At 47.6% G+C, this 24,725-nt stretch overlaps 1 protein-coding gene across 1 annotated transcript in view; it reads right to left on the bottom strand.

The window, feature by feature from the left end:
• Positions 1 to 6,215: 6,215 nt before the first annotated feature.
• CHMP4B (charged multivesicular body protein 4B) overlaps positions 6,216 to 24,725 on the bottom strand; it is a 44,647-nt gene continuing 26,137 nt past the window's right edge. Inside the window, exons 2-5 of the mRNA XM_061437313.1 lie at positions 11,321 to 11,498; positions 9,395 to 9,509; positions 8,269 to 8,395; positions 6,216 to 7,089 (exon numbers count right to left, since the gene is read on the bottom strand). Of these exons, the coding sequence (XP_061293297.1) occupies positions 7,025 to 7,089; positions 8,269 to 8,395; positions 9,395 to 9,509; positions 11,321 to 11,498 (485 nt within the window). The 3' untranslated portion in view covers positions 6,216 to 7,024. The remainder of the gene's footprint in view (positions 7,090 to 8,268; positions 8,396 to 9,394; positions 9,510 to 11,320; positions 11,499 to 24,725) is intronic.

Below are 24,725 nucleotides of genomic sequence, written 5' to 3'. Positions count from 1 at the left end.
CAGTAGGTCCTTATTTGTTATCTATTTTATATCAGATCAGATCAGATCAGTTGCTCAGTTGTGTCCAACTCTTTGCGACCCCATGAATCGCAGCACGCCAGGCCTCCCTGTCCATCACCAACTCCCGGAGTTCACTCAGACTCACGTCCATCGAGTCAGTGATGCCATCCAGCCATCTCATCCTCTGTCGTCCCCTTCTCCTCCTGCCCCCAATCCCTCCCAGCATCAGAGTCTTTTCCACTGAGTCAACTCTTCGCATGAGGTGGCCAAACTACTTTCAGCTTTAGCATCAGTCCTTCCAAAGAAATCCCAGGGCTGATCTCCTTCAGAATGGATTGGTTGGATCTCCTTGCACTGTGCATGTGTCTTCTTTATGTCAATAAGTGAGTGAGTGTTAGTCACTCAGTGAAAGGTTGTTGTTGAATCACGCGAATACACCAGGATTCTTGGCCCCCGGAGGAGAAGAATTCAATCCGGGGCCAGAGACGAGGCTTGATCGCTCAGAGCTTTTGTGTAATAAAGTTTTATTAAAGTATAAAGGAGATAGAGAAAGCTTCTGACATAGGCATCAGAAGGGGGCAGGAAGAGTACCCCCCTGCTAGTCTTTAGCTGGATGTTATATAGTCACTAGCAGTCTGTTAATGAAAGAAAGGAATGTCTTAAAATTCAGAATGGCACCAGGCCCCTCACCCATAAGATGCATTTTGGGATAATCTTGGCACCAAATGGTTTATCCTGGGCCATAAAATGATTAACTTGAATCTTGAAGAAGGGCAGACCACCATACAAATAGTTTCATTTACATAGATTAGGGGAACAATATCTATACTGGTTTGTCAAGTAGGTTCTGGGCCAAGAGGCGGAACCGACTTGGAGACAGAGTTTGGGGTAAAGGCATAGTACATTAGCATAGCTTAAGACAAACATTTCCATAAGAAAAAGGCATCGGTTATCTCTAGACTCGAGAATAGCTAACTTCAGGCGAAGCCGGGTGTCATTATGGCAACACAATATTTTAAGAGAAACCTCCCTTTAAATTTGTATAGAGAAGGAAAAAATATTGCTAGTTTGTTTCCTCCTGCCGCTTAAGAGAGAGAAAAATGTCTGACACTTGCAGGCTATTTCTTCTATTTGGAGACCCCTGGCCTTCCTGCCTGTTACCCTCTCATCAGTCATATCCAACTCTTTGAGACCTCATGGACTGTAGCCCACCAAGCTCCTCTGTCCATAGGATTTTCCAAGCAAGATTACTGGAGTGGATTGCCATGTCTTCCTCCAGGGGATATTCCCGACCCAGGGATCAAACCCATGTCTCCTGTGTCTCCTGCCATTCGGGTGGATTCCTTACCTGCTTAGCCAATGGTTAAGCCCACTATATGTCTAAAGTAGTGTGTATATGTCAGTCCCAATCTCCCAATTTATCCTTCCCCACATCCCATGCTCTTTTAGAACTAACCCTGCCCTCATCAGGAGGTGGAGTCTAATTCCCCTCCCCTTGAATCTGCAACTAATATAACCAGTAAAACACAGCAGTGTGACTTCACATGACTTCCAAGGCTAGGTCATAAAGGTGATAGATACATCATCAACAATATTGGCTGGAACCATCAATTTTAGAGCCCTGACCTTGGACAACACCAAGGGCTGCATGCTGTGAGGAGGCTCAAGCCACATGGAGAAGTCATGTGTTCCTGCTGAGCCCCCACGGGAGGTCCCAGCCCCCACCAGCACCCATAGCCACACATAGCATGCAACTGAAGAGGTCTCCGAATGTTCCAACTGATGACGTCACCAGCCTTCCAGGGCTTGGCAGGGGAGGCCCTAATTACCATGGAACAGAGATAAGTCATACCCTTTGGGTCCTTTCTGAGTTTCTGAACACAGAATCTATGAGCATAAGGAAATAGTTGCATTTCACAACTAAGTTTCAGGGCGGTTTATTGTGAAGCAATAGGTAAGCGGAACTGCCGTAGTGTATACCACTGTGTCTTTGTCCACGCTTTCTGCGAGGGAACCAAGTGCCCACATGTAGCTGCCCAAGCAGAGGAGGGAGAGAAGGAAACCAGGTAGTCCCCGTGAGATGGTCTAGGGGAAAAAGGTCAGGCCTTCGGGTGGGAAGGGGAAACCAGCCCCAAAGGAGTCCCATCTTCAAAGCCCCTGTGGGAACCTACTTTGTAGCTCAGGGAACTCTATACTCAGTGCTGTGTGGTGACCTACGTGGGAAGGAAATCCACTCAAAAAAGAAGGGATATGTGTATTCGTACAGCTGACTCACTTTTCTGGGCAGTAGAAACTAATACAACATTGTAAAGCAACTATACTCCTATAAAAATTAATTTAAAAAAAGCCCATTGGGGAAGGAGTGAGGAGCCCAACTCCACTGTATGACTCTGACTCATAGCTCCATTCCAGGTCAGCTGGATGATTCCAGATCCTGTTGCCTGTGGCCTTTCTACTCTCAGTAGGATTTCCAAGAGAGTTGGCCTCCTCTTTGGGCCTCCGCACTTGGTCACATTCAGGGTTGGCACCTTCTAAGGGAGACAGGAGTCTGTGAACCTAGCCCTCCCGCCATCACCACAGCAGGGAAGGGCTTGGGGCTGGATTCTCGTGGCTCTGCTGCTCACCAGTTCAGTGACCTGGGCCCCCAGTCACTTTATCCCTCTGAACCTGTTTTCTCAGCTGTAAAATAGGGCAGTGAGTGGTCCACCCCTGAAACAGTTCTTGTGTGGATTAAATGAGATGAGATGAAGGCAGATTAAGCACCTGGTCTTAGTAAATGCTCCCTTAACGTTTGCCATTCTTTTGAGACTGTTGTTCTTGTTGAAAACCAAAAAGTCCAGGCAAGTAACATCACTGTGAGCAAGCGTACACATATTTGCTTTCTCCTGCTGTGGCCTACATTGCCCTGTGGGAATTTGGGCCCAGGTTAGCCAGAGCCTCACAGAAATCTAGCCTGGGCTTGGTGCAGAGCCTGGGCTGCAGGACCCAAAGGTTTATGTGTCTCTCCCAGCTCCACCTGCTTCCTCTGTTTACTGGGTAAGGTCAGAATGCAGCTTAGCAGGAAGGAGGGAAGCTCTTTCTGCAAGGTGGGTACCCAGGGCAGACAAGAAGAGATCTGGTTGGAGAGACAGGGACTCAAGCTCGGCCTCTACTTACTATGGGACTTGACGTACCTTGGCACCTCAGTTTCCTCACCTGTCATTCACTGAATAAATACTTATCAAAGGTCTATTGATTCTGTGTCATTGTCCTGCTCAGACCCACAAGAAAGCCCAAGATGGCCTCCAGGCCTTTGCACGTGCTGTTGAAAACTATCCTCCTAGTTCCAAGTCTTTCACAACTTTTCCCTTGCTGAGTCCTTAGCACCCCTCAATCTTGGTTGAGAGAGCACTTCTTCCCACAAGCCCTCCTCAATCGGGTGCCTCCTTTTTTAAAAATTCTGACCACACTTCAAGGCACATGGGACCTTAGTTCCTGACCAGGAATTGAACCCATGCCCCCTGCATTGGAAGGTAGTGTCTTAACCATTGGACCGCCAAAGTCCAGTCTCCTTAACTGGTTTAACTGCATTGATTACCCAGCCTGTGGTGGCAATGATGATGAGGAGGAGGATGGCGATGGCCTAATTTCCTCACCAAGAGCCTTGTGAGAGCTGGCACAAAGCTGCCCAAAATACAGATGTTGGATAAATGGCCTTCATAGGACAAGAAACTCATTAGCTGCTTCTGTCGCTTATTAGCATGGAACCAGAAGCTTGTCTAAGCCATAGTTTTCACCTCTAGCAAATGGGGCTCATAATAACCTGTTCTTCCCACCTCTACCCACCTCACAGAGCTGCCAAAGCCCTGATGGGTGCTTGCAGGCCTTGACCTCACAGCTGTGTGAGGCACCATCGTGCACTGACTAGTGTCCCCCAAACTAATGTCCACCTGGAACCCTACAATGTCACTTTGCTTGGAAATGGGGGTCGTTGCAGATGTAATTAAGGATCAAGATGAGATCACATTGAATTAGGGACCCTAACACATAATGAGAGGTGTCTTTATAAGTGACAGAAAAGGACACACAGAGACAGGGAAGAAAGTCATGTGAAGATGGAGGTATAGACTGAAGTGATGGAGCTACAAGCCAAGGAATGCTAGGAGCTCCCCGAAGATAGAAGAGGCAAGGAAGGATCCTCCCTACTAGGCCTCTGGAGTGTGGCCCTGCTGATACCTCGATTTTGTACTTATGACTTCTTGAACTGTAAGAGAATAAATTTCTATAGTTTTAAGGTACCTGTGCACTCAATAAATATTTGTTGAGTAAGTTTTGAATGGTTAAGTCAATGTCTTTACTGTTTGTACCAGTTGAAATCTTCTGGAGCTTATAGCCAAGGAATCCTGACATGGTCACTTCTCTCTCCATCCTGAGAACCTCCAGAGAGCAGGAAGGGGGCTGGGCATTACTGAACACAGCATCCCACAGGCCTGGCACAAAGCCCACATCAAGTAGGAATAAGCAGCTGTTTCTCACAGGGGCCCCAGACACTGCCCAGGAATTAGCTGCAGGCCTGCCAGAGCTGGATGCTTGGGTCTGCCAGCTCCTCTCTCCAAATCCCAGGGTGAGATGCCCCTGAAGCAGCTGATGAGAAAAGTGTAATGTCCACTGTGCATTTCCCACACCAGATGATGCCTGCCAAACACCAACTGCAGCTGAGAAGGGGGAATCTGGCAGCAAACACTGCCATTAGATTCTTCTTAAGGTGGAAAGAACTTCTGAGAACACCGCAGGCAACATCCACTCGAGCCATAAATCTTCAAGCCACTGTGGTGAAGTCCCGATTCTAAGTGTGGCGGCTTGGGTGGAGGAGCAGTGAAGGGTGAGGAGCAGGGCAGGAATAGCTTCGCAGACGGGACATCTGAAATGATCTGGTCCAGCCTGGCTGTTTCACAGGTGGGAAAATGACATTTAGGACAGGTGGGCAGCTTGCCACAGGGCACCCAGTGAGCAATGGCATGTTTAACTGTGAACTCAGATTGGGGTTTTTAATGACATTTAAAAAAATTTTTTTTAATTGAAGTATAGTTGATTTACAATGCTGTGCAAATTTCTGCTCTGCAGTTAAGTGATTCATTCACACACATATATACATTTTTTTAGTCTTTTCCATTACAGTTTACCCAAGGATACTGTGCTACCCAGTATATCCTATACATATATATACTGCATGTGCTATACAGTATATGCTATGCAGATATCCCTGTGCTATATGCAGGACCTTGTTTATCAGGTTGGTTTTAATCTCAAAAGGTGTAGGGATGGGCACTGGAAGGGGATCCTCTTGACTCTGCCAATTTGCATGCAGAATAAAGGATTAATGTGCATAGATCAAATTTTTTGAAGGAGAGGGTCCATAGTGTTTATCAGATTCTTTTTTTTGATTGATTGATTTTTGGCTGGGCTGGTCTTCATTGCTGCATGGGCTTTTCTCTAGTTGGGGCGAGCCGGGGGCTACTCTCTGGCTGCGGTGTGCAGACTTCTCATTGCCGTGGCTTCCCTCGTTGCGGAGCACGGGCTCTAGAGCACAGACTCAATAGTTGTGGTGCACAGGCTTAGTTGCTCCGCAGCATGTGGGATTTTCCCGGACCAAGGACTGAACCCGTGTTTCCTGCATTGGCAGGTGGATTCTTTACCACTGAGCCATCAGGGAAGCCCTTCATCAGATTCTTAAGACAGCGTAAGACTACAGAAGACCAGAAACAGTGGAAGAGGCCGGGTCAAAATCACAGGGCAGGTCACAGTGGACCTGAGACTAGCATCTGTGTCCTCAATTCTCGGTCACTGCCCTACACCTTCCACCCCACAGGAAAGACTATTTTCTTCAATACACAGATGGGCCTCGTCAGTGGGCACACCAATGCTTCCAACAGGTGGAGGGTCTGTGGTCCTGCGGGCACTGCCCATGGACGTGACAGAGAAGAACGAGAGAAGATCCTGGAGCCCCACAAGCACCAACTACTCCTGAACTGTGCCCAGGGGGTCCCCAAACAAGGTGAGGGCTTCTGGAACCTAAACATGTTTCCAGTAAGACACACTCTGCTCTCAGTTCAGATTGTTGATACACATCACGCTTGGGTCTTCCATGTTTCCAGACTCCCCTGGACACCACACTGGCCCGGAAAGGGTCACCTCCCAAAGCCAATGATCGATTGATTAAAGACAAAGGCAAAGTATGAAAATTAATCGAGATATTTAATAGACAGTGCAAACCATAATTTCATCTGAATATAAATGTATGCACATGTTTCCAATGGGTTATCTATCAGTTATCACAAACAGCAACAAGGACCTTAGAGCTATGTTAGAAAAATGTATAGCTGGAATTTAACTCAAACAATCTCACACACTCTCAAGAGAACACCATCCATTTCAAATCAGTGTCACAAACTCCAGAAAGACCAGGGGGGTGGGAGTGAGGAGTGGGCCAGGGTGGGGAACACAGGGGCCAGTACACAGGTGATGGACAGAAATACAGCTCTCGAGGAAACCAAAATAGATGCATTATTACAGCTAAGGACAAGGAAAAGCCTATGGCTTTTAAAAAACGACTCTTCTGCCAGTACCATACACGTCTTACAAAGAGATGTGCGACAAGTCAGCTGACTTAAAAGGACAGAGGCTACATTTTCAGGTCATTCTGACTGCAAACGGTCGACCCTTGCCATTGAGGTTCAGCAGTGGAGTTAGCGTAGTCCAGAAGCTCAATGTTGGATTTGCAAATACAGTTTATTTTACAGAAATTCAACATTATAAACAGCAGGCACCTCCCCCCCACCCCACCCCACCCCCTCCCCCCGACCTGTCCCGCTGGGTGCAGACCATGCTATGCGGAGTGAGCAGTGATGCGGCCCTACTGCTTTGGAGGGAGATTTGAGAGCGATGGAACCTGCCTGCACCACATCCGGCCTGCCCCGCACACGCACGCGCCTGCCCGCTGCGCAGGCCACCAGAGTCTGTCTGGGCTCAGCCCGCACTGGACCGGTTAAATGGTTCCAGCCCAGGTCTCTAATTCCTTCATGTCCTCGTCTTCCTCTTCCTTCTTCTTGGCTGTGTGAAGACAGAAAAGGCTGTTTAGGAAGGCTGGTCGCTGTGTTCTCCACACGTTCTGGCTGGATGCCAGGGCTGTGCTACCCCGTGTCTACAAAACGGCCCTGCCCGTGCAGCCCGCCGCGTCTCCAGGCTATCAGCAGACTGCCTCTCTGTGCCTAAAAGCTGCAACGCAGAACTCCAGATAACCAGGCACAGCTTTTCCAGCACCTCCCCTCCCCGACACCAGAGCCAGACAAAACGGGGAGGATTCAACACTGAGTCCATCAGGATCCACGCGTGGCCTCCGGCCAGAGCATCCAACGTGGGAGAGAGTGGGAAGAACCCAGAAGAGCTCTAGTCTAAGCCACTCCTCTCCACCTCAAGGGCCTAAGCCGCCTCTCCACCACAGGCAGTTGGCCGGACAGCTTTCAGACCCGCACCCCACCCTGGGCAGCAGACTCAACCAGAGGATCCACTTCCCCTTGACCTATGGGAGGATGAGAGGACACAGCCTGGTCACACCCTGCTCCCTGGGTTCTCTCTCCGTGCCAAATCAAGCTGCTTCACCTTTTCTAGAAGTTCTGGGTGGAATACTTCTACCCAAAGGTAAAATAATGGGGGAGGAGGGGCTCAAAGAAGGAAATGAAGGATTTATAAACAAGGTCTCTAAAAAACCCAAAGCTGTTTTGGCTACCTATGAGCCCCAGCTGTGCACTGCACGAGACACCAGACGGGGAGAAAGCGCCGTCCTGGACGTGGACTCTCACCTTGCTTGGTGACAACAGGGAAAGCGATTCTAAAATAGCGGCTCTCAACCGGATGAGATTTCTCCCCTCCCCCACCCCACAGCCCTCAGACATCTTGCAAAATCCGGTGACATGTTTGGTTGTTAAAACCTGCGGAGGCGGATGCCACTGGCATCTAGAGGGCAGAGGCCATAGGTGCTGCTCACCATCCACAGGGCACAGCACAGGCTCCCTCCTAGTCCCCACTAAAAGAATGATTTGGCTATGTCAATAGCGCCAAGGTTAGGAGACGAGGAAAGAGCGGGTGGCACTGTCTTCAGGGCTGTCACAACAGATGCCACCTGGCTCTCAACTCTGGGCAACTCAGGACCCACACTGAAGCCAACTGACCACAGGATCACCTACCCCATGGGTCGTGGCTGTGTCATGACCATGGATAAGAAGTACTCACCGGGTTTTGATGGTAGGGATATAGAGGGAACACTCGGTAGAGGGACTGTTTCCGGTCCACTGATTTCCAGCAAATTCTTGTCTAGTTCCTCCTGTTCTAGTTCTTCTAATTCTGCCATGAGCTCATCCTGGGAAACACAAACACAAAAATGAGAGCGACACCCTGGGGAACCCTAGCCCCTCCTGTGGTGCCTCCTACCCGATGGCTCAGGGGACACATATCCCTTCTGAGAAGGTCAGGGCTGATGGACTCCAAGTGCACACTCTGTGACTCATCCTAAACACACTTCTACTGGTGAACGGAGCACACTATCAAGCAATTACTGATGTCTATGTGGGGTCCCTGCACCAGGCAGGGAGCATCTTGAGAAAAGGGGTCGTATGTTTTCATTTCTATCTCTATCTCAGAACTGGGTGCACTGAGTGAATGTTCAGGAACGTCTGCTGAATTGAAATGAACTTGAATAGTCCATCGAACTCCAGTCTGAAAACATGGAAACTCTGGCACTTCTCAGCTATACGGCGGCAATCAGCACAAAGAATTAGGTTCGGTGGAGAGGCCCTGACCTTCAGTGGACTCAAATCTAAGGCAGAATGAGGTACAGAGCCTGTAACTGTATTTTAAAAACCTAAGAGCTTCAAGGTTCCAATTGCTATGGCAGAAATTGGTAGCTGACCAAGTTCCAGATGAATCCTTCAGGGATCAGTTGCAAACATTCCTTCCTTGGTTTTACCTTTATCTCCCAGCAGAGCTGTCTGAGGGCAAACCCTGTAAATTCCTCAGGGCATGGTGACCTCGGCTGCCCCAGCTCTGAGCCCAGGGGCCCACCATGGAAGGGTGCAGGGTCATTGCTTGCTGAAATCAGTATTGACCTGAAGTCCGCTGAGATGTCCTGACGAAGGTCCCTTTACTCCACCTTAGCTCCCCCCAAAACTGAAAGCATCCCTAAAAACCCAGAATTCGGGAGGGTGCATGCCATACCTTATGTCTACATTCAGGTTTCTGGAGGGAGGAGACCTGGTGATTTCCAGACCACATACTCCCTGCTGGAGAAGACTCAACTGCACATCAGAGGCAGCCTGGGCATCAGCTGAGAAGCTGGTGTGGTCGGCATGAAATCACTCACCTCGTCAAACTCTTCTCCAAACCCTACGGGTTTTGAAATAGCTGTTGAAATCTCTTCTGCAAGTTCCTGCTGGTCAGCAATGTCCTGCATTAACTCATCAACTTTGTCGATGTCCCTTTAAATGAAACGAGTGTTGTGTTAAGTCTATGTACACAGGCTCTGTGAGGCAGAAAAAAGGATCTGTTGCCCAGCCCCAGCCCCACAATCACTCCCTCTGAGGAATTCCATTTTTTTTTTGGCTGCGCTGAGTGGCGTGTGGAATCTTAGTTCCCCGACCAGGTATCGAACCCAAGCCCCCTGCAGTGGAAGCATGGTGTCTTAACCATTGGACCACCAGGGAAGTCTCGTGGAATTCCTTTTTTGTCTTTGTCTTCTTCCCCCTCTTTTAAACTAGAGAATCACAGAATCAAGAGGACAAAAGCATCCCTAGACGTCACCCGGTCTAACACCCTGAGGAAATAAAGCTGGCAAAGTTAGATGCCATCGTGAGAGTCTCTCATGCAAGCTGGTAAACATATTAGATGAGACTGTGGGACTTGGGAACTCCTGGATCAACAGCTCTTCAAGTTCAAGGGCAACTCTGCACAGCAATAGGTAAAATCACAAATCCTACAACAGAACCATGCAACGTGACCAGCCCTTCCCATCTACACAAATCCACTATGGCTCCTGCACGAGGCCCCAAAGGAAAAGCAAACAATGCAGACTATTCCCTATGCGCTGTCACTAATGCCAAAACACTTACAGTCAGTCAATATCATATACACACATGTTATCTCCAAGCACAGTATTTACTAGGAGGTGTTGTGCTGTGGAGAACATGGCCCGAAGGGGACACGCACCTCTCTCAGGAAGCTCAGTCTGATGAACATCCCCTCAGACAGTAGCTCAGTTATCTGAAGGCTACTTTTCCCACAATCCCACACTTCTAGGGCAGGGATCAGCAAGCTTTTCCCGTAAAGGGCCCCAAAGAGTAATAAATGTTTTAGAATCTGTGGGCCACACGATCTCTGTTGCAAAAATTCAAGCCTGCTGTGTGCCACAAAAGCAGCCACAGACGGTATGTATTAAGGGACACAACTGTGTTTCAACAAAATTTTATTCACAGAAATTGGCAGCAGGGGACTTGCCTGGGGCCCACAGGCCACATTCTGCCAACCCGTTTTACAGCATGGCTGAGGAACCAAAAGGAGCAAAAAGGGGCTCCCAGCACCCCCAAATATATGATGCCAAGTTCAAGCACTAAAACAAATGCAGAATTCTGTTCTATTTGGAAGAAGTCCTCATTTGGGGCTTAATGTCAACCTGGCCTTTAATTACAAATGTAACAGCTCAGTTATCTGGTTTTTTAGGCCACAGGATGTGAGAGCAGCTACATAAAGGAAGTAATGCAGAGGTCAAGAACACTTGTCAATATGAGAGCCAAAGCCCAAGAGTGACGAGGAGGGAAAATTCCATCAAAAACAGACCCAGGAAAAGAAAGAGCTAAAGCCCTCAACTGTACCACACCTTTCAGGGCCCCTGACAGCTTCAGAAGAAAGTCACGGAACTGATTCTAATCCCAGTTCTATTCAAGTTTCCCCATAGCCCAGGGCAAGTCACCTCCCCTCCCTGGGACAAACTTCTCCACCTAGATGATCAGAGGCCTGGGTAAGAGAACCTTCTAAGAAGCCAAAGCTTTCCAGCTTAAAACTCTACATTCATTCCAATAACCCTGAATTACTCAGAAAACAGTTTCATTCCATCAGATCTGCTTCTAGGGGTAGCAGGGCACCATAATCCATTTCAGAAGAGTTCCAGAAAAGATGAAAATTAGAACAAACTTGGGTGCCTGAATGGATAAGTGGAGGGGTCTGGGACTGAGGCCTTGCACAGCCAGCATGCCCTTGCGCACGTGTGCCCCCTCCACCAGCGGGCGCCACGTACATGTTGTCGTGGGCAGCCTTCATGGCCTTGGCGGCATAGCCCATGTTCTTGAGCACCTCGGTGTTGGTGTTGGCATTCTCCAGGGCCTCTCGCTGGAACTCGATTGTTGACAGCGTGCCATCGATCTGCGCCAGCTGCTTTTCATACCTCTTCTTGCGCTTCAGGGCCTGGAGTGCCGCTGCATTGGGGGAAGAAAACAGGGTTTCAGAGAGCCCGGACACAGGGCAGCGTCCTAGAGTTCACTGAGTCGTCTTCCTAATTGGGATGGATGCACTTCAGTTTCTGCTTCACTACAACAGAGGGCTAATACTCTCTTCTTCACAAACAGCATATTCAATATTCTGGGAAAACTATACAAAATTCACATTCTTCAAAATGCAGCCAGGCACTAAGCCAAAGTTCACTCTCTCTGGTAACCACACGCATAAATCAAAGCATGGAAGGCACCCCAAACAAGAGACTGCTTTGAAGTCTCTTAGGTTGAAACCCCAGCTCTCAGCCGCAGTGAGCTGCTGAAGCTCCCTGATAGGTTGATATGAATGAGATAACATATATGCAAACACTTAGCACAGCATTTAACATGGTGGACACCCCCAAACCCCTCTAATTATTATAAAGCAGCTTTAAGGTATCATTTTATGTCAACTAAATTACAAAATAATAAATAATGACTATAGCAAATACTGGATCATTCGGGGTTAAAACGCTATTTCACACACAGCCCACAACTGTACATTGTTATAGTGCTTCTGAAAAGTAACGTGGCAACACACAGCAACAGCCAGAATGCTGTTCCTGCCCTCTGACCCAGTAATTTCCTTCTGGAAATGTATTCAACAAGAGCAAAGACCCCATGCCTGAAGATGGTAACTACAGCATTCTCTATCATAGAAAGGACTGAGCAACTGAAATAAAGACAGAATTCCCTGTCGGGGCCTCATCTAGAGTCTGACCACTGGGTCAAATCAATGCCACCACCTCTCTTGGCCTCCCAGCGTGTTAAGGCTGCAGCGATCACCTTGTCTTAAGATCCAGTCAGGGTGAGCACTTTGGTCAAGGCAAACTGGTAGCAGAGCAAGGGCCAAACCACACCTCCCTACTCAAAGCCCAGGCTTCCCTCTCCTTACTATTTTAGTTCCCCTCTTTACGCTGAAAAGTATCTTAGCGGAGCATAAAGCGCAGGAAGGAGGCTCTGCACAGACTCAAGCAGACGGAATGATGGGTCAGGGAAGCTGCCTGGCACCTGCCTTGGCCTGGACAGCACCAGCCTCACATATGTATGTAGACACATACACTCGTGCACTTGTGCCCGCTGTGTCCCCAAGCTCTGCAGGCTGCTGGCCACGGCTAATCACCTGCCCAACAGGGCTGTGGTTTCTCCACATGTCACCTGAATTGGTCCTGCACTCCTTCCACTAAAGTGCCCTGTGAGCCTAGGACTGCCCCCTGAAAACCATCTGCCAAGGGAAAAGGGCCTTGGTTTGCATGTAAGCAATCCTTAAGTCCACAGTTCTTCCAAAAGCAGCAGACAAAACCCCCAGGAAAATTCCTCCAGCCAAAGGATAAAGCAGGCTAAAGAAACACTGCAAAAAATCCAAAGAACAATGAAATGTGCCTCATTAAAAGCTGAAAAGCCATTCCACTTGTTACTTCTCTATCCTGGTGTGAATGGTCAGAACAGCCTATGACGGTAAGAAATTCAACCTGCAGTCACATCTAGATGTCCCCAAGACCCTTTACTGAATGCCTGCGCCTTCTGCTAGTACTAAGCCACGCCTGCCAAGTAATTACCTCACAACAGCAACCCTTTAAAGCAGAAATGACCACTCTTTATCAGAGGAGGAAACAGGTTCAGAGAGGTAACTCAGGTTACCAGGTGGTAGTCGGCAGAGAGTAGATTAAGCCAGGTATGGAACTCCACAGTCATGGGCTGCCACGCTAACTGCTACGCCCCCACTGAACAAACCGGGCAGGACCCTGCCGCGGAGGCGCAGTCCAGTCTAGCAGGGAGCGTCAAGGGAACTGGGGATCACAGAAGAGGGAACACAAATCCAATCATGTCATTCCTCTGCTTAAGAACCCTCAATCGCTCCCTCTGCCTGCAGGACAAAGCCTCTGAGTGGTTTAACGAGGCCGGCAATGGACTTGGATGCTCGCCTTGGAACAGGTTCTGGAAGCCCCAGACCCAGGTTCGGATCCCTTTGCCACTGACCATCGAGGCACAGGGACGATACCCTGGGAGTGTCCTGTTGTACAATGCCAGGTCAGGGCCTGTCATTGCTTCCTCCTGACTCCCTGGTGCTGAAACTGGCTCAGACACACCCCAATCAACAAGTGATTCTCAAACCTTCTCAGGTCAACACCCCATACGTGCCCCCTTCCCAGGCCCTCCACAGCTGCCCTCACCACCTTCACATAGCCCAGCCTAGAACTTGTTCATCAGTTGAAATTCAACAGGTGTTCTGAGCGCCTGCTGTGTAATACCATCCGCCTCCTCATTTAATCCTTCCGCAAAGTCCTGGGACACAGATCAGACAGATCAGAAAGGTGGAGTGGCTCAACCGAGTCAGCCGGCTGGTATGAGAGGAGCAGAGGGCTCAACCACTGGCCTGTGTGAACCCCCAGGACCCTGCTTCCCACACAGGCTCCAGATGATGGTAAGCGACACGGGGATGGTTCTTAAGAACAAACAGCGAGATGACATCTGCTCTGTTTCTCAGTGTCCTGAGTACAGTAGGAGCCGTGATTTTACAGTCAGCTGTGTTCTGACTTTTAAAACCAAATTTATTCTTTCCCTGTTAACATCACAGCATATTTAGAACTGCTTTAACTTTTTCTCTAATACATTTTCAATTGGCAGGGACTCCTTGTAAGCCAGTCTTCCATTTCTCTTATCTGCACCCCACTGCTAAAATCCCCCAGGCAATAAATTATCTGGAAGCAAATACCCAAACATATCAGGGGGGTAAGCCAGAGACCCCCATGAATGAAATAATGTTTATATTATGCATCTTTACAAGCCATCATCCAGCACAATGCCTGGGACACACTATGCTTAATTATATTAAACTGAATCTCCAATTTCATCTATTTTAAGTTCTTCATATATTCTCTGCAAGGTTCCTCATATAGGGTACACCCATATTTTATCTCCTGTGAATCTCTGATTCAACAGAGAAAAGATAACAGTCATCTGGCAGGATTCTTTCCCTGCATTTGTCCTGACCCATGAAACAGGACTTTGGCAAGTGCTTGCCCTTCCCCTCTGTCCTTGCCAAGAGGTGTGCCCTGAAAGGAGGAAAAGGTTCTGAGCTAGAAGCCTCTAGGGCTTCCCCTCCAACCTGCAGGGTTCACATGGTCTCTCCACCTCTTTGCACAGAAATCTCCAGAATGGTTTCTGGCAGAGACAGTCCATTTGTTTACCCCAATGTAACTCCTGTTCTATTTCTCAACCCTAAAAAGAAAGGGTATGTGATTAATTTCCCCCTCCATACATGGTTCACCAGCAGAGTAACCTTGAAATGAGACATGGGGCCAGCCTTTGGGCTGCAAGATTATGTGTAAACATAAATATTCACAGCACTCGACCCAGCCCTCCTTCACCATCTGCCCCATGTCTAAACGTGTGGCACATGGTGAAGTGTAACTCAGGGCAAAATAAACGAGTAACATGCCACACTTCCTGCACACCGTTCCACTTCAAGTAAACAATCTCCACTCCAAGCTTATTGCTGACCACAAAAATTTGCTTCTATAGAGCCAAAGCCTAAAGGGTCAGACTCAATGTTTTACATATGTCTTGCCTTACTTATACTTCTCCAAATTCCTGAGTTAAAAAAACAAGTACTGAGTTCTCATTACGAGGTTTAAAAAAACGTAATCATGTGAGGTGATGCACGTTAACTAAGTGTATTTTGAAAATTATTTCACAATATACACATATATTAAATCACTGGGTTGTGCACCTAAAAATAACATAATATTATATGTCAATTATATCTCAATAAAACTGGGGTAAAAGGGGAAAAAAAGATAAAAACAAGTACAGGGAGTTAACAAGGTCAACATCCAAACCAAGTGTTCAAAGAAGAGGTATCCAAATAGACCCTTTTCTGCCAAAGAACCCGCACCCCATGTCATTCATAAACACGATGCTTTAATGACTGAAATCTAACCCAGGCCAACAGAAGTTTAAAAGGCTGCTTTTAGCTGGAAAAAAATAGTCTTTGGAATCTCCATATTTAATTATGCCTTTGCTGGTTCCAAGAGAGTAATTACAGCAGCAATTACAGAATCTAATAACCAGCTTTATTGGCTCTGAAAGCTGAAGCAAAAACAACTCCAACCATGTTGAAATAAACATTGGTCTCCAGACAGTTGCTTCATTAGACACTCTAAAGACAGCTATTTGAAGAAAAAATACAGAAGAGATACCCAAAGAAGCAGAGATCAGTGGAAAAGACATTCACCCAGGACAAGAAACTCCTTCTGCAAGGCATCTGTTAGTGACTGGACAGAAACCATTCTCAAAGAACACATCAGTTCAACACAACCACCAGGTGGGATGTTCCTTTCTCCTCAACAAAGGCAGACACGACTTCTCTTTGAAGAGTTGCCAAGGAGGGAAAGTTTGCCTGCCCTGATCTGGGGGCATTCAGAATCGGGGCCATTAGCCCAGGGTATCTCAACAGATGCTAAGATGTCATAACTGTATACTAATGACTGAGATTAGTACACTGAGATTCAGGCACTGGGGAGAAGGAGGGTGCGGTGATAGCCTCTCACTGAATGAATGATGATTTTTAGAGTCCTTTCAAAGACTCAAAATTCCACAACTGAATTCATGCAGCAGAAGGTCCAAGAGCTGGGAGAGGAGGCGAGGGCTGGTCCTTTCCCACTCTCAGCATGAACTACACAAAAAACACAAACGTAAACCAGTAGCCACACATGTAATGCTAAGTGAGAATTCTGAAGAACCCTCAGCAGCTCGGTCATGGCAGGGCTACTGGTGGGCAGCGAGCTGGTGAAGCTGCAGAAACCCTGCCTTGCCCACCTCCAGCAATTAGTCAGATGCTCACTCCCTGCTCTTTTTGCCCATGAGTAAACCTCATACGTTCAAGGTACCCTCAGCCAAGAGAAGCACACCCAGCCCTCAAGCCACTAGTTGCTTTGCTGGGGTTGCCTGTCATCCGCCCTGTGTATGTGGGCAAGAAAAGACCCAAGTCAAAACTACAAGCCCACCAATGTCAAAGAAACCATCCTCCTGGAGGGATGGCTATTCACACGCATCCTTGCACCACATGGCACTGGACGTCCCACCAAATCCTGACCAAATAAGAGTTACAATCTTAGCATCAAAGGCTGAGGGGCCCGAAGGACTCTGAGACCCTAAACTCCAATCTATTTCATTAGAAACTGAGAAAAAACGATGCCCAGAAAAGGCGACACAGCCTGCCAGGACCCCACAGTGAGTTAGAGGAAGAATCAGGACTAGAACCCCGGTCTGCAGCCCAGGGCTCTTTCCACCACCTCAACTCTGTTATCTCCAAAGTAAGTCATTATAAATAAACCAGCAGTTCATTTGCCATTAGGAAAACAGTCTCCTAATGCTCTTTCAGCCGATCTCAAACTCTCCCTTTTGCAAACTCCATTAAAAGCTCACACTAATGCACAAAAGAACCAGGAAGCTACCCAATATGCTTTCCTAAGTCCCCAGATGGAAGAAAAAAATGAATGGAAAAGAGGTGCTTTTGTTCCAGAGGACATTCCCTAGAACAGTTGCCTGCAGCTTCAGAAGGCAGGGGTGGGCTGGGCTCTCAGTTTTCTACTCTGTATAAAGGTGGCAGGAACCTACAGGAAGGGCTTCCAAACTACAAAGGACCTTTAAGCCCAGACGGTTGGTCTTGTGCTCACCGTTACTCAGTGTCCCAGGCTCACCTGCAGAAGAGAGGGCCTCACCTGCCGCAGCCTTGGACTGCGGTCCCTGACGTGCTGTGTTCACCCCCCACAGCTGGAGCGTTCAGGCTGGAGGTGCAGAACGGCATTTTTCAGAGCAGCCTCCTTCTCTGTGATCTATCTCCCAGTTCCTCTAATTTGCTCTCCGTGGCCTGGAGCTAATGCACTCCATTTAGCGATGGTAAAATAAGTACTTGTGTATGACCAGGAAAGCAGAGTCTGAAACCCTGCTGACTTCATCAGCAAACACACAGGGAGTACAGCACTCCTCGTGAGGGAAAATGCTAGAGAGAAAGAAAAAAAAAGCCTCTTATCTGTTAACACGGACAAAGCTGAAAGAAATAAGCCCCCACTCAGTTAACAATCTAACAGAATGACAAACTGCTCCAAAATCATTTAAACAACACACAGGATGTACGTTCTGTAAAAGGAAGATAAGACAAGTTCATATAAGCCCAGGAAACACAAGGTCACATCAAATTACAGTGGTCACTAAGGGAGTCCCAGTTGTCCAGCTATGAGTTTCAGCTCCACTATCAAGTAAACCCTAAGCAAATCCACCTCATTAATCCTCAGATAATAATAAACTCACCTCACAGTTACTGTGAGGATGAAAATGAGACACGTATGTGAAGCTCCTGGCACTGGGCCAGACATGTGTACATGTTTAGTCCATGTCCATCGCTGGTATTACTAACTGCAGGACTTCTCAGAGCCTATCTTAGTAGAAAAAGAATCAATACCATTATGACTCCCTGCCCTCCGCCCCAAAAACAGCTTGGGAAAAAAACAGTTTCAAGCCACCTTGATGATGCAGTCAACACAAATATCAACAACCTTGGTTGACTTGTACCAGCACCGAGGCACAGAGGAAAGAGCACAGGGCTTGGTGTCAGAATCCTGGCCGTGGGTAAGTTATTTCACCTCTTCATCAAACATTAATAAACAGGAGCAATATGGCTACCCCAAGGACAGGTAAGAAAGATAAACCCTTTGAAACTACTTGAGGGACTTCCCTGGTGGTCCAGTGGCTAAGACTCCTCGCTCCCCACACAGGGGTCTGGATTCAATCCCTGGTCAGGGAACTAGATCCCACACGCAACAATTAAGAGTTAGTGTGGTGCAAGAAAGAGCGAAGATCTCCCGTGCTGCAACCAAGATCTGGTGCAAACAAACAAACATTTTTTAAAAAAAGAAAAGGAAATGCTTGACAATTGTGAGCATTCTCTCCATCTTGCCCATTTTTTCCTCATCGGCTCCCCTCTCTCCTTGCCTGTGTCCTGAATTCTGATGAGCTCTGTATCTTCGTGTCCTTCCCCCAGCCCAGCATGTCTCTTCAAGAAAGAGTATACAGCTGTGGCCCAGTGAGAGAGATACATAACAGCAGCTAACACTTATGAGAGGTTTCTTGGCCGCCAGGCACCACAGCTTGTGCTTTACGTGTTGACTGGCCTCCCCCCAGAAAACCCTACGCCATAGGTAGGTACAGTAGTGTCCCATCTCAGGATCAGGAAATTGAGGCTCAAAGAGTTTATCGCCTGCTGGAGTTATAGTTAAGCAGTGGCAAGCATGGGATCAGTGCCAGGCAGCCTATCTGCAGAGGGCATGTTTTTACTCCACGGAGGAAAGTCGACCCTGCTCCAGCTGGCCTGCTCCTGCCTGAGTCTGGGGATCTGAGTGCCTCTGTGCCTCCTCACCCAACTGAGGCTCCAAGCCAGCAGTCTGGCACCACGGGGCAGCTCAGTCTGCCCAGAAACTCTTGACTAATTGGTAATCCATGCAAGCAGGCAATAAAAGCCTCTGACTAAAAAAAAAAAAAAGAAAAAAAATTTTCTAGTGGATTTTAAATTGGCTAGACGTACAAGTGATAAAACATAACCATTTAATCGGCCCCTCTGCATTTAGGATGACAGTTCTACATAGTTAGGGAGTTTGTAGTTAAAGAATAAATGCCTTCTTTCCTTGTGTCTGCCCTATCTCTTCGCTAGACCACAAGGTTCTCAAGGGTGGAATCTGCATCTCTGAGGCCCTAACAGTACTGAGATAAGGCGAGCAGGGGGCACTCCAAAATACCCAGTCATTTCTTCTGAGGCCAGTGGGCTGAGCCCTCTGTCTTCTCACTCTGTAATGGCCTCCAGATCTTTTCCAAGACCTAAAATGACCTTCCCTCTTTTTCTAGAAGACCTAGAGGCCACAGCTATAAGAACTTGGTAAAGCTTCTCAAATTCCTGTCACTTGTCCACTTTTTTTGTCCATGTTAACTAATCCCCATTGGAATGCCTAGGACTTTAAAACCAAAGGGTCCAGGACTTGTCTGGCAGTCATTAAGACTCTGTGCTTCCACTGTAATCCCTGGCCGAGGTCAATCCCTGGTTGGGGAACTAAGATCCCACATGCCACGTGGCATGGCTGAAAAAAATACAGACACACACACACAAAACCCAAGGGGTCTGGGGCTTGTTTAAGGGACAATGAGCCTAGGACCTCCCTGTGACTATGTAAGGAAGTGACAGAGATCAACAGATTATTCCAGAGTGAGCCAGTCTGAGTGGCCAGGGCCATAGCAGGAAAAGGAAATGGCCAAGGGGACTCGGGCTCACCCAGGGGAACAGTGCAAAGGCCTGTGTGGCTCTGTCCTCGTTCCCGAAAGGGCAGATGATGGCTTTCCCTGGCTCTACTTAAGCTGGCTTCAACTCGGGAAGGAAGAAGAGATGTTTCACTTCTCACGAACAGCAGGCATCCAGGAATTACCTCTTTGTGATAAGGGAACTCAAGGCCAGGCTGGGGCCCTAGGATCCCAGGAAGGAAAGTGATCTGCCCTTGGTTACTGAGGGCCACAGTCAGATAACCTATGTTCTGGGATTTAGGCCAGACTCTTTCCTGTATGGCACCAGGTCACAGAACTTCCCTTAAACAATTATCAGAGGCTAAAATTGCACACACATACAGCCCACAGATGGAGAAGGCAATGGCACCCCACTCCAGTACTTTGCCTGGAAAGTCCCATGGATGGAGGAGCCTGGTAGGCTGCAGTCCATGGGGTCGCTAAGAGTTGGACACAACTGAGCGACTTCACTTTCACTTTTCACTTTCATGCATTGGAGAAGGAAATGGCAATCCACTCCAGTGTTCTTGCCTGGAGAATCCCAGGGACGGGGGAGCCTCGTGGCTGCCGTCTATGGGATCACACAGAGTCAGACACGACTGAAGTGACTTAGCAGCAGCAGCAGCACAGCCCACAGATTCGTCTTAGTTGTACCATGTCGTAATGCATAAATCTGATTTGAATGCACATTTCACACAGAAGTCCCGATTTCTGGCTTCCTTTTGAAAATGCAGATTATCTGGCAACACAGCCCACACTGCTGTCTGGCAACAATCGAGTGGAGCCAAGGAGCAGCCGTCCTTTTAGAAGGGGCACATACTGACCTCAGAACCCAAAACGACCCACCACCTTACACCTGACCACACCATAACATCTTAGTTCTGGAGAACAATCCTTTGCCTTCGGCCAGGTGGCACTAGTGGTCACGAATTCACTTGCCCATACAGGAGACGTGGATTTAATCCCTGAGTCAGGAAGACGCCCTGGAGGAGGGCAACCCGCTCCAGTATTCTTGCCTGGAGAATCCCATGGACAGAGGAGGCTGGAGGGCTTCCGTTCATGGGATCACAGAGAGTCGGACACAACTGAGTGACTGACCACGCAAAATTTGAAGACAGGCAATGGAAGTCACAAAGGTTCAAAACTGCTCAAGGTCACGTGGTTAGAGGTAACAGGAAAGGAAGAACCCAAGCCAGGCGCCCTACTCGTGGGCCACGCCCCTTCGACTTCCTAGGGAAACTCCTAACTAGGCAGAACTGCAACCCGGGTCCTGTGATCTAACTCTGCCAAGACCAAGTTACGTCACTTAGCAAGGACCTTCCTTTTTTAGGGCCTCAGACTCCTCATCAAGGATATGAGAAGAATGGATCCTAAGGTCTTCCTAACCAGATCTCTGGTTCCTCTGCCTTTTCTAAATTCACCTTGTACATCTGGAAATTCTCAGTTCATGTACTGTTGAAGCCTAGCTTGAAGAATTTTGAGCATGGCACCCCACTCCAGTACTCTTGCCTGGAAAATCCCATGGATGGAGGAGTCTGGAAGGCTGCAGTCCATGGGGTTGCTGAGGGTTGGACACGACTGAGCAACTTCACTTTCACTTTTCACTTTCATGCACTAGAGAAGGAAATGGCAACCCACTCCACACGACTGAAGTGACTTAGCTTAGCTTAGCTTAACTTACTAGCATATGAAATGATCGCAACTGTATGGTGGTTTGAACAGTCTTTTGGCACTGCCTTTCTTTGGGACTGGAAACTAAATAACTATTGCTAAATAACCCATGGGTCAAAAAAGAAATAAAACAAGAAATTACAAAGTATTTTGAACTGAATGAAAATGAAAACACAACATATCAAGATTCATGGGATGCCATGAAAGCAGCACTTAGGAGAAATTTTATAGCACTAAATGCCTATGTTAGAAAAGAAGAAAGACCTTAAATCAGCTACCTCAGCTTCAACCTTAAGAAATCAGAAACCGAAGAACAAGTGAAAATCCAAAGAAAGTAGAAAAAAGAGAGTGAAAATCACTAAAAAAGAAAATAGATGTTATCTAGACTAGTATTTCGGAGAAGGCAATGGCACCCCACTCCAGTACTCTTGCCTGGAAGAGGCTCCCATGGATGGAGAGCCTGGAAGGCTGCAGTCCATGGGGTCGCTGAGGGTCAGACACGACCGACCGAGCGACTTCACTTTCACTTTTCACTTTCATGCATTGGAGAAGGAAATGGCAATCCACTCCAGTGTTCTTGCCTGGAGAATCCCAGGGATGGGGGAGCCTGGTGGGCTGCCGTCTATGGGGTCGCACAGAGTCGGACACGACTGAAGCAACTTAGCAGCAGCAGCGGACTAGTATTTGCTGCGTACTGCGCTAATTCTTCAAGCTAGGCTTCAACAGTACATGAACTGAGAATTTCCAGATGTACAGGGTGGATTTAGAAAAGGCAGAGGAACCAGAGATCAAATTGCCAACATCCATTTGACCTCCTCCAGGGGATCTTCCCAACTCAGGGATCAAACTCACCTCTTTTAGGTCTCCTGCAATGGCAGGCAGGTTCGTTACCATTAGCTCCACCCTGGGAAGACTTGGTATAGTGATTATTTATTGGGTCACCACTTATTATGGCGATTATATATACACACCAATCAGTATGCTGTACACCTAAAACTAATGTAATGTTATATGACAATTACATCTCAATTAAAAATTAAATAAATAAAACAGAAACAGTAGATACCAATGAAAAACCTTGGCTCTTTGAGATGAATAAAACTGAACTTCTAGCCAGACTAGGGAAAAAAAGTTACCAACATCAGGAGTGACAGGTGTAACGTCACTATAGATTCCACAGATATTAAAAGGAAAAGAAGGGAATATGAACAAATTCATGCCAATAATTTTGACAGCTCAGAATGACGAATACCTTGTACAACCCAAATCTATGCTCCTTCTACTATGCCAAGAATTACACTTTGTAAATGACGCTTTGCTCTGAAAGCAGGGACAAAAATGATATAGCCCCAAGGCTGAGGGCGCTCACAACCCAAAAGACAGATGGACAATGTGATATGGTAAGAAATAAGCACTGTGGGAGCCCCAGGGAGGAGAACCCAACCTTTGGAGTTATTGAATTTTAAAGAATGATAAGAGATAGCCAAGAGGGACATATCCCAGCCAGGCAAGGGGAAGGGAGGGCCGGAGAGAATGAGGGAGGAAGAGAAACACCCAAGAGAGAAACTCAAGAACAGGCTTTATGTCTTATTAAGGAATTGCTGGACTTTATCCCAGAGTTAGAGGAAAGCCATTGAAAGAGTCAAAGCAGACCAGGAACGTGATCAGATTTGCATTTCAGAGAGGCCAGCCCAGGCTGCTGGGGGAAAAAGGACTAGCAACCCACTATAATAATGTAGAGGGTTTGGATTTCAGGGCCTGAACTAAGGCCACAGCTGAGGGACTGACTAGGAGAGGATGAACTTGAGAGATGACAGGAAGGAAGACTCCATGGGCCTTTAACACTTGTTTGAATGTACAGGGGAAGGACTTGGAGAAGGAGTCAGGAATGACTTTCAGGCTCCTGGCAGGGGCAACCAGGTGACTCAGATACCATTTCTCAGGGAATCTAGTGACTCAGGGAAGAGAAGATGAGGCAGGAAGGGAAGGATCATTCTCAGCAAGTCTTTCTGTGGAGATATGAACTTAAATTCAAATTAGCACCTGAAATTTGAATAACATTCTCTAAATCCTTATGATGAAGGGAAAAAAGTTCAGGGGCACCTGGGTGGGTCAAATCTAAGTCATTTTCTACAAAATTGTAAAGAGCACAAGATTCCAAGGTAACCTGAATTGCTACCATTTGTGCATATGTGTCAGGAAAATTATAAATACAGGTATATGCTTATAATTTGCCCAGACTATTTCTGGGCTTTTTTTAAATCAGTTGCCTCATGGAGGGGCACTGCATGGCTGGGGCAGAGGATGCACTTTAAAAACTATATACCATTTACATGACTATCTAATCAAAATAAACAAAAAGAAGTAACTTAAATAAAATGGCCAGTTTCCTCCTCACCCACAGATGTGGAAAGGCAGATATATTTAAAATAGTAGACACTTGCTAAGAACAACTTCATGATGCCCAGCACTGCCACTGTGGTCTGGTCCAGTCAGTGGAGTGAAGGCACTCACTGTGGAGCTCCTCCCAGTATCCACCAGGTGGGCTTACTCTGGGGGACCAGGTTCTTGGCTGGGACAGGGGGGAAGCAGAGCCTGCCCTTGGTTTCCTTTCCCAGGCCAGAATGAAATGTTTCTTTTCCAGCTGGCTTTTTTTCCTTTGCTTCCAGCTGGACCCATGCCAACAAGAGCCCCTTCTGTTGGAGCAAGCATGATGGCACCCTGGCAACTGAGATGACAACAGAGGGCTGGGGGCTTTAGTGGGACAGTGAGGGGGCTGTGTGGGGAGGGAGGGAATGCCAACAGAAAACCACTTTTCAGGGTTTCTCCCAAGCAAGAGAGAACACCAAACCAGCTTTTTCTCCTTTTAGAATCAGAGGCACACAAGACGGTTATAAAGACAAACCACTTTTCTTACCCAAATGACAGCAAGGGATGGAGGGCAAGGGGAGCCACAGGAAGCTGATGCCTTTCTGGAAAAAGACAATCTCAGGGGCACAGAACCTCAGAGTCCTGGAACCCTATGAAAATATCTCCATTTGTATGCTCCCTGTAATTTTTTTGGGGGGGCTGCGCTGGGTCTTCACTGTGGCACGCAGGCTCTGCCTTGTGACACGCGGCCTTCTCTCGTTGTGGCACACAGCCTTAGTTGCCTGAGGCCTGTGGGATCTTAGT

This window comes from Bos javanicus, chromosome 13, assembly GCF_032452875.1.
Source record: "Bos javanicus breed banteng chromosome 13, ARS-OSU_banteng_1.0, whole genome shotgun sequence".
Lineage (NCBI taxonomy): Eukaryota > Metazoa > Chordata > Mammalia > Artiodactyla > Bovidae > Bos > Bos javanicus.
Note: the sequence above shows the minus strand (reverse complement) of the source record. Positions and strands in the feature narration are given on the sequence as shown.